The sequence below is a fragment of the Octopus bimaculoides genome, chromosome 10 (assembly GCF_001194135.2).
Source record: "Octopus bimaculoides isolate UCB-OBI-ISO-001 chromosome 10, ASM119413v2, whole genome shotgun sequence".
Lineage (NCBI taxonomy): Eukaryota > Metazoa > Mollusca > Cephalopoda > Octopoda > Octopodidae > Octopus > Octopus bimaculoides.
This window is the reverse complement of record NC_068990.1, coordinates 15107105-15117131: the sequence shown is the minus strand read 5'-3', so window position 1 is coordinate 15117131 and position 10027 is coordinate 15107105. Positions and strand designations below refer to the sequence as shown.

Genomic DNA, 10027 nt, shown 5'->3' with positions numbered 1-10027 from the left:
GCTGAAACTAATAATTGAGCCTGGTACACCTTCAGGCCTTACTGGCTCCTGTTAAACCATCCAGCACATGCTAGCATGGAAAATAGACATTAGATGATGATTGTGTGTGTTACTGTCTCCTTACCTTGGCATTGTGTGATAGTTTAAATGAGTTTGACCATCATGAAATGGTGTCCTTTGTCTCCAGTCTACTGTGAAAACATGTTTAGCCAAAGGGAAATATTACCTCACTTACAAACAGACAGGGGTGAATGACAGGAACGGCATCCAGCTATAGAAAACCCACCTCCACAAATTCCATCTGGCCCATGTGAGCGTGGGAACGTGGATGTTAAAACCATGATGGTACTATTTAATTCAAATTAAATGCAAAGTAAATATTCCCTCCTTTGGCATGTAGCTTCTCTGTGTGTTGCTTGAATCAAAGCCCTATGGAATTTAAAGTCAGGACAATGATGGAAATATCTAGATCATCAGCATAGAGAATGTGTTTTACCTGTAGTTTATTTATCTCAATTTCTTTTTCTCTACAAAACTTGGATACCATGAAAGCCAAGTTACACAAAACTGTAACTACGTCTGTTCATCCTGGTCTTATGTTCATCCAACACTGATGTTGAGGTTGTTTCAATTCTCTAGTGTTGAACTGAAACATCTCGGCAGGATATTGAAGAGCTTATAAAAGTTTTCAAAGTTTAACTGAAGTCTTTCTCACATAACTGAAATAATTTAGTCTTTTTCTTTGCTCTGATTGATTAAGATCTGATAAATGAAAAACAAGCTGTAATTTTGTTCTTATTACTTTTTTTTTATGTCTTGTCAGTTATGTTTCCTTTTAATTTCTTATTTCATGGATGTATGTGCATATATATATATATATATATATATATATATATATATACCGTGTATTAGATAATAAAATGAATGGTCACAAGTTATAAAAATTCTCGTATCTTCCATCTTTCATATATATTTATTGGTATGTATGTAGATATATATATATATATATATATATGCTTTTATAAAGCTACAAAATTGTCACAAAAACTGATACTGTGACAATTTTGCAGCTTTAATAAAAGCATATTACTCTACCTTTGGTAGTTGAGTACTATTTCTTCCACCTTGTTTTGCACCTATGTGCTCACTTCTGTGTGTGTGTGCATGTTTGTGTGTGTATATATACATACACACACACACATATTTGCATCTTGGGCAAGTGACTTGTATTATAGCTTCAGGCTGAATAAAGCTTTGTAAATGGATTTTGTTGATAGAAACTGAAACTGTCTATTTGTAAAGGTGTGTATGCATACGCATGTGTGTGAGTGTGTATCTGCTTGTGTCTCCTCATATTGGCATAGCACGGTAGTTGTAAATGGGTGTTTCTGTCATACAAGCACTATCATTTCTAATATTCTTTGGAACATATTTGAACATGAGGAAATATTTCCTTGCTTGGAAACAAGTGAGGATTGGCAACAGGAATAGCATCCTGCCATAGAAAAACTGCCTCTAGAAACTCCAGCCGATCTATGCAAGCATGGAAAAAATACATGTTAAGAATGGTGATGGCACAAACATGCCTACTTATGTATATATCAAATTTCTGACAGTCATACTATTGGCAAAACATTCTATTCACAGTTAGGAAAATTATTATAATTATTAGACTTTATACATGGTATTGGGTTCTATAATTGATGTTTGCTGTTGTTAATCATATAAAAAACACTCGTTTTTAACACTCACACACAACCACACAGTGTAGGTAGGTAGGGTAAATCTCAGCTGTTTCCACTTGAAGCTACTGTTCCATTATTACAATCCAATATGTAATCTCAGTTGCTGCTGCATGTTAGTTCAAAATACATGTTAAAATTGAGAATTAATTATGGAAATATTATTTGCAGGATTATTGTATAAGAAAACATGAAACTGGAAGTTTCATAGTATTATTTAAACACCTATAATGGTGAATAAATAATACCAAAAATATTTTCAACTTCCTGTTTTGTTTTACATATATTATAAATTTGTTTTTTTTGTTTTTTTTTTCATTGGGTGTAAGTGTAATTAGTTTGTTTTTTTTAATTGTTATTTAGCCCTGGAATTCAAGAGAAAATGTGCAGCCAGAAAGTGAAAATTTAAACTCTAACTCACCACAAAGAGAAGATACTGAAAATCAAGATGAAATTGAACGATTTGTCCGCATTCAATGGTAAGTTTTTTAAACAATATTACCCAAATTTTGTCCTTTGGTGTAAACTAAGTTTGGCTTTGATTCAGTCCAGTTGCACTGCACTGGGCTGAGCAAATCCTTGGGGGTGGAGATTTGATAAATGGAGGCTGTGCAGAAGCCAGTTGTGTATGTGGATGCGTTTGTTTATATCTGTGCTTGCTCATAAAAAATCACAGCATTCAAGAAGCGCTGTTGCTACTTCACCTGTTAATAAACTGTGTTCTTGCTTCATGCTTTTGAAGCCATGTGGAATAAGCAATTCTTTACTTAGAAAATAGGTAAGGATGAGCATCAGAAAAGGGCATCTGACTGTAAAACAATGCCTTGATAACATAAACCTCTAACCCAAGAAAAAATGTATGAATCATCTGCCAGTTCACTTCAACAGCAAAGTGGTGTGTCTGACATCACTTTGAGAGCAACTGGAATAATGCTAGAGGGCTATAAATTATCAATGCTGAAGATATTCCTCTTCATAGCATTGATGGAATCTGAAGAAAAACCCATCTTATGGTACCAAATGGCATAAGAAGAATTATTAGCAGAACAGCATTATGGGTCTTAACTCTGGAGTTTAAAATGGTTGAGCAGCTGTCTGGCTTCCATGCCAGTGGCACGTAAGTAGCACCATTTGAGCGTGATCGTTACCAGCGTCGCCTTCCTGGTACTTGTGCCGGTGGCACGTGAAAAGACATTCGAGCGAGGTTGTTGCCAGTGCTGCTGGACTGTCTCCTGTGCAGGTGTCACGTAAAATACACCATTTTGAGCGTGGCCGTTGCCAGTACCGCCTGACTGGCCTTCGTGCTGGTGGCACGTAAAAGCACCCACTACATTCTCGGAGTGGTTGGCGTTAGGAAGGGCATCCAGCTGTAGAAACTCTGCCAAATCAGATTGGAGCCTGGTGTAGCCATCTGGTTTCACCAGTCCTCAGTCGAATTGTCCAACCCATGCTAGCATGGAAAGCGGACGTTAAACGATGATGATGATGACTTGAAGGTAGTTATCATCTTCGTCATTTTAATACCTACTTGTTAAAGCTTGCATGGTCAGATAGAGTTTACTGAGGCAGATTTTCTACAACCAGATGCCCTTCCTGTAGCTGACCCTTAACTGTTTCCAAGTATGGTAATTTTTCAGTTCTACTGTCTAGCACCTTGAGCAAGTGTCTTCTACTATAGCCTCACACATTGTGAATTGATTTAGTAGATAGAAACTGAAGGAAGCCTGTCATGTGTATTTGTACCTAACCACCACTTGACAGCCAGTGTTGGTGTATTTACATCCCTATAACTTAGTGGTTCAGCAAAGGAGACTGAGAGAATGAATATCTAGTTAAAAAAAAAAAATTACTGGGGTTGATTTATTGTATCAAAAGTTCCTCAAGGCAGTGCCCCAGTATGGCCATAGTCTATTAACTAAAACAAGTAGGAAGGAATTCCAGCCATGTTTTGTGATTCCGCTACCTCAACAGCTCCTTTATAAGATCCAGTGGCTAAGGACATCATCAACATAAAAAATGTCCATGCATTAAGACGATGATATGATTATAATTGCAATCCTTACCATCCAGCATTGCTGTTCACATAGTTATTCCAACAATACACTACACTGATGTGCATTCAAATTTTCACCTACTTCCCAAGCCATGTTGTCATGTAAAAATGTAGAAAAACACAACAAACGAAATAAAAAAGAAAAAGAAAGCTAATATAAATATCTGTAAAACTGAATTAGCAAAATTATTTTAGTTATTGATATCAATAACTAAACTTTTTTCCTATGAGAAAAGTGATACTGAGAACTAAGCTGACATTTTTCTCTTAATTTCTTAATTAGCAAAACTTTGTTATATAATAATTGGTAATCTGTGTCAGTATTGTTGCTAAACAATGTTCTCATCTAACTGTAGTTGTGAGGTCAGCAACTGAAAATTGAAGACTGATGAATCATGAATTATGAATGATCAGCTAAATCATGTTTTGATTTTCTTCTCTCTTTCATTTCAGGTTGTTACTCCAACCATTAAGTGGTTTATCTGAAGATACACAAAACAGTGGCTTGTCTATGTAAGGATATTTGTATTTTAAAATTTATTCTTGTGCCCGTTTTATCTATATAAAATAAAAGAGTGGGGGGCAGGATTAGGGAAACGTGTGGCTGTGTGGTAAGTTTGCTTCCCAACCACACGGTCCTGGGTTCATTCCCACTATGTGGCACCTTGGGCAAGTGTCTTCTACTATAGCTTTAGGCCAACCAAAGCCTTGTGAGTGGATTTGGTAGACGGAAGCTGAAAGGAGCCCATTGTGTGTATGTGTAAGTTGATAATATCTTATGATCAGCAAAGTAGTGGGGTTGATTCATTCAACTGCAGACTTTTCAAGGCAGTGCTCCAGCATGGCAGCAGTCTAATGCTTGAAACAAGTAAAAGATTATCATTTCCTGTACTCTCTCCTCTACTATGCTTCTATCACTCTCCTCCACCACCCTTCTATTATACTCTCTTCTTTCATGCTCTTAGTCCTCACTCTTTCTCCTTTGCATGTCCTTCTTTAAACAAATGGTGATGAAAACATTGTATAGAGAGGACTCTTTAGTCTTGCAAAGAACAAGATCTCTAGTGCTGAGGTCATAAATTACACCCAGTTCACTCTGTGAAGTGGTTGGTGTCAGCTAAGGTGTTCAACTCTAGAAACAATGCTAAAAGTTGGGGCATACGAGTGAGGCACAGGCATGAGCCTTGTGAGTGGATTTGATAGATGGATACTGAAAGAAGCCCATCATATATGTGTGTGCATGTGTGTGTGTTTGCACTCATGCGTGTTCATGTGTACATCTGTCTTGACGTCACTTGGTGGTTGTAAGCAAGCATCCCCATCATACAAGCGGTGTTGTTTGTTTTCAGTCTTACATGGAAACGTTTGCACATGGGAAATATTACTTCGCTTGGAAACAGGTGAGGGTTGGTGACAGGAAAATCTGCTCCAACAAATTCTGTTTGACCCACAATAGTATTGATATGTGGATGTTAAATGGTGATGTACATATATGGGTATGCCTTTGTGTTTCCTTGTCGTGACATTGTGTGGTAGTCGTAAATGAGCATCATTGTCATATAAGTGGTGTTATTTGTTTCCAGTCTTCTGTGATCAATGTAATAAAATACCAGTCATATATTAGAGTCAATGTTATCACCTGAACCCTCCCATTCAAAATTACTAGTCTTGTGCCTAAGTCAGAAACCATTATTAAGTCCTATGTTTTAAGTATAATTTCTCAAAATGTTCCGGTATAGACCTCTGGAGATATGCTGTAACTGCGAATACCTGACAAAGTGAGTTCATGGTGTATCCTACACCAGCTTCACATAACCAGCCCCAGCCCATTCAAGTACCTTGGGTTGTAGGGCGACCTGCTGTGCTTGAGGAGACCTTGAGTCAAGTACATCAAAATAAAAATCAAGTGGAAATTGTAGTTGTGATACCCGTGCTAGTGGCATGTAAAAAGCACGATCCGAATGCAGCCGATGCCAGTGCCGCCTTGACTGGCTTCCGTGCTAGTGGCACATAAAAAGCACCAACCGATCATGGCCGTTGCCAGCCTCCTCTGGCCCCTGTGCCGGTGGCACATAAAAAGCACCCACTACACTCACTGAGTGGTTGGCATTAAGAAGGGCATCCAGCTGTAGAAACACTGCCAGATCGGACTGGAGCCTGGTGCAGCCTCCTGGCTTCCCAGACCCCAGTCGAACCGTCCAACCCATGCCAGCATGGAAAACGGACATTAAACGATGATGATGATGATGATAATGATGATGAACCAGGAGCAGTTTCAGACAGGTTGATATCAAAAATGTTAATAAAAAAAAAGATATTTCCTGCTATTCAGTATCTAACCCTTTAGCATTTAAACTGACAATATCCAACCGTAATATTCTACCTGTTTTATGTTCAAACCAACCTGATCTGACCTCTCACACTTTACTCTACAATGTTTTTTCTAAAACTAAGCAGTCACATCGTTGGAATTACAAAGTTATGACATAATACATGATTAATTCAAAACAATGTAAATAAATAAACATTACACGTGACAGAGTAATCTGAAAGGCTTAAATATGATTTTTTCTGTTTGTGCAAAATCATATCTTATAATCCTAAAACAAATCTTTGGATTATTGCAGTTTATTTAACTGTACTGTAGTTCTACTCTGAGCAAATGACCTTTGATCAAAATGTGTTTCAGCTGTGGCCAACTAGTTGATTTAATCCTAATTTTACTGATTGAATGATCTATGCTTGAAGATGTTCCAACCATGACTATCCAGTCATTTCATATATTCTAAGAGTGGATCACCCATTGTGTCTTTATCTTTGCGATTTGAGGGAATTTAGCTGCTATTTTAGTGTATATATATTCATAGAGGCTCTGTCATTGGTTTGACTATTTTGTTAGTGACAACTTTCTTTCATTTGAATCTCATTGAGCCATAAAGTCTAGAAATATTTTAATAGTAGTAGTTTAGTCACAGGTCAGTTCTGATTGAGTTGACCTATGGCTAAATGTATTCTACCTTTAATAAAACAGTAGATTGTGATCTTAGGGAGAGTTGGTTGTTATTTCTAACAGTTCTAGCAACCACATTAGAGGTGTCTTGTAAAAATATGTATTTATTAAAAGTCAATTATTTTAGTGTTCATAAAATATATTTGTTTTCTTTTTATATATATATATATATATTTTTGCTATTTTTCAGAAATATATTCCATATTTATGGAGGCCTTCGAGATTCTGTGATAAGTGAGGTTTGTGTCTTAATTTTTCACATCATAATTTTTAATTTTATTATTTAATTATTTCAAACTTGTGGAATCAATTTTATTTTCTAAAAAGTATTTGTGCCCTCAAAATAAGAGGACATTCTTATTTTATTAATAATAAAGAATAGCACATCTGTTCTGGATGATGGATAAAACCATTGATATATTTCTTACCTAGAAACTTTGCTCTTCATATTCAATAGATTTGCTCTCATTGGCTTTTAAATTGTATATTGACTAGATGTGGTTTTCATTGTAATAGTAAGTATTATATAAACATTAAGATATTAAGCAATATATTGTCCAGTATAGTATCCCTTATACATATATATATTAATGGTATTCTTTTATAAGCTTTAAGCTTATAAAAAAATGCCATAATTATTATTTACAGAATTGTAAAACTCAACACTGCTTAACAAAACCATTTGCACCAAAAGCTCAAAGTTTGTTTACAAAAACAACTATGAACTAATATAGTTCTTAAATGTGACAGAAAGGAGCAAGCTGGTTTGCTGGTGTAATCGGTAACACACTTAGTTGCGTTAACAAAGGAATGTGGGTTCGCATCCCACGTGTATGGGAAAGCCTACATTTTTCTGTTGAGGGTTTATATGCCCCATTATTAGACTATTTTCTTTAGTCATTTTCATGGTGATTGCTATAATGCTTCACTTTGCCGTATCACCTGTTTCAACATAACTGTAATCTACATACAAACTATGCCATTTTAACCCTGAGTGATGCCAGGTATCTCTGCTAGTCAGTACATATATATAATCTTTTTTCAGTTGATAAACCAGATTGATTGTAATGGAGTTCCCCCAGCGGAGAAAGACAAAATAGATTCTTTACCCAAAGTCAAAATAACTCAACAGCAAGTTGGTAAGATTCTTATGCTATCTCTGCTTTGCAAATGGATAAGATGGCTTTTAAAATGTAGATATCTGCAGTAATTACTCGAGAATGTGTTTTATACATGAGTGAGTGTCCTAAAATGACTCACTTGTTGGTGAAGACTATGCAGTATCTATATTCAGCTTGTTCAACTGAAGTATGTCCTGTTGTGTAATGTACATTGTCTAACATTAAAGCTTTAAACCATTCACCTAATGTTACAGCTATGTAACTTTAAGGTAAAAGGAATAGATTTGCAAAAATCACTGGAGATTTAATTTCAGCTGTTCATGTTCTGATCTTGTGGAGGCACATGGCTTAGTGGTAAGGGTGTTGGACTCATGATCGTAATGTTGTGGTTTCGATTCTTGGACCAGGTGACGTGTTGTTTTTGAGCAAAACACTTCATTTCATGTTGCTCCAGTCCACTCAGGGAGAAATATATACACCAGAGAAACTGATAAACCGACTCTATGCTCCTTATGGAGTAATAAAGACTATGTTCTGAGAAAGTTGGGGCAAAAGAGTACAACAGGGGTTGCCACCACACCCTGCCGGAGCCCCGTGGAGCTTAGGTGTTTCGCTCAATAAACACACACACAACGCCCGGTCGGGAATCGAAACCGCGACCCTCCGACCGCGAGTCCGCTGCCCTAACCACTGGGCCATTGAGCCTCCACAAAAAAAAAAAAAAACCTTGAATTATTTTAATAGTGTGGCCTGCATCTCGAAAAAAAGGTTGCCCATGCCTGCTCTTCATTCTGCGTTCAAAACAATCTGTAGACTGACTTTATTTTTTCATCCATCCAGAGACAATAAAATGAGCTCGTTATAAATACTCAAGGTATTTCAGTCAGTTGCTCCTTTGTCTCTTTCTTGCAATAATAGGTTGACTACTGCTTTGTCAAAAGATATATTTTGAAATTAAAGTAAATTTCTTTGTGAAATCTCTCTTTTTATCTTTATGAAAATCTATTTTGTTGTTACATTTGTTGTATTTACTTTGCAGATAACAGCTTGCAGTGTTCAATATGTTTGTCTGAATTTATTTTAGAAGAACAAGTGAAACAGTTATATTGTACTCACCAATACCACTGTATTTGCATTGATACTTGGCTATCACAGGTATATCTTACTTTAGTCTCTCTCCCTGCATACATAAACACACACATGCACACATATTTGTATAGCCCTGTGAGTGGACTTAGTAGACAGAAACTGAAAGAAGCCAGTTGTGTGTATTTGTATATGTTTGTGTCTCCTTGTCTTGACTTGGCATGCTAGTTGTAAAATGATTGTCACTGTTTTTCAATCTGTGTCATTCATTTCCGATATTCTGTGGAAACATGTTTTGCTATGGGGAAGTATCTTCCTTGGAAACAGATGAAGATTAGTGACAAGAAGGGCATCCAACTTTAAAAAAACTGCCTCAGTAAGCTCTGCACAACCCATGCAAGCAAGGAAAAGTGGACGTCAAAATGATGATATGTAAATATATAACCTGTAGGCTTATTAAAAATTGATTATTATCAATGGAAGAAGTATTAGTACCAAAAGATAATCTTTATATCCAACTTAATATGGATGTCCTGTTAGAACACTGAATACTGTGTTATTAGCCTTGATAGACCCTCCCATATAGGAGCTTGGTGCGTAAAAGCACACACATAAATCATAGCAGACAAGATTTGTCTGTCATGGGCACCGGAATTTCCACATTGTGATTTTGGTCTATTGGACCTCATCAGTAGGAAGCACCAGTTACTGCATGCCAGTCAAATTTTGCTGCTATGATATATAGAATATCAGCATCTTTATAGACACTGATGTTGCAAATAACCAGCAGGCTAATTAAAAATTAATTATTAGGGATGGATATGCTTGCATGGAAGACGGACATTACATGATGATGATGAGGATATATATATATATATATATATATATATATATATGAAGCTTTGTGATTGAATTTGGTAGGTGGAAGTTACTGCTGCATGTGTACATGTCTGTGTATGTGCTTGTGTCTCTCCGAAAGAGAGAGAGAGGGATACACACACACACACACACACAC

At 36.5% G+C, this 10027-nt stretch overlaps 1 protein-coding gene across 3 annotated transcripts in view; it reads left to right on the top strand.

The window, feature by feature from the left end:
- LOC106875012 (uncharacterized) overlaps positions 1–10027 on the top strand; it is a 47582-nt gene that overhangs the window by 33166 nt on the left and 4389 nt on the right. For all 3 annotated transcript variants that reach the window (XM_014922955.2, XM_014922958.2, XM_014922957.2), the window contains 5 exons: positions 2106–2221; positions 4249–4308; positions 6996–7044; positions 7851–7944; positions 8966–9081. In XM_014922955.2, the coding sequence (XP_014778441.1) occupies positions 2106–2221; positions 4249–4308; positions 6996–7044; positions 7851–7944; positions 8966–9081 (435 nt within the window). The remainder of the gene's footprint in view (positions 1–2105; positions 2222–4248; positions 4309–6995; positions 7045–7850; positions 7945–8965; positions 9082–10027) is intronic.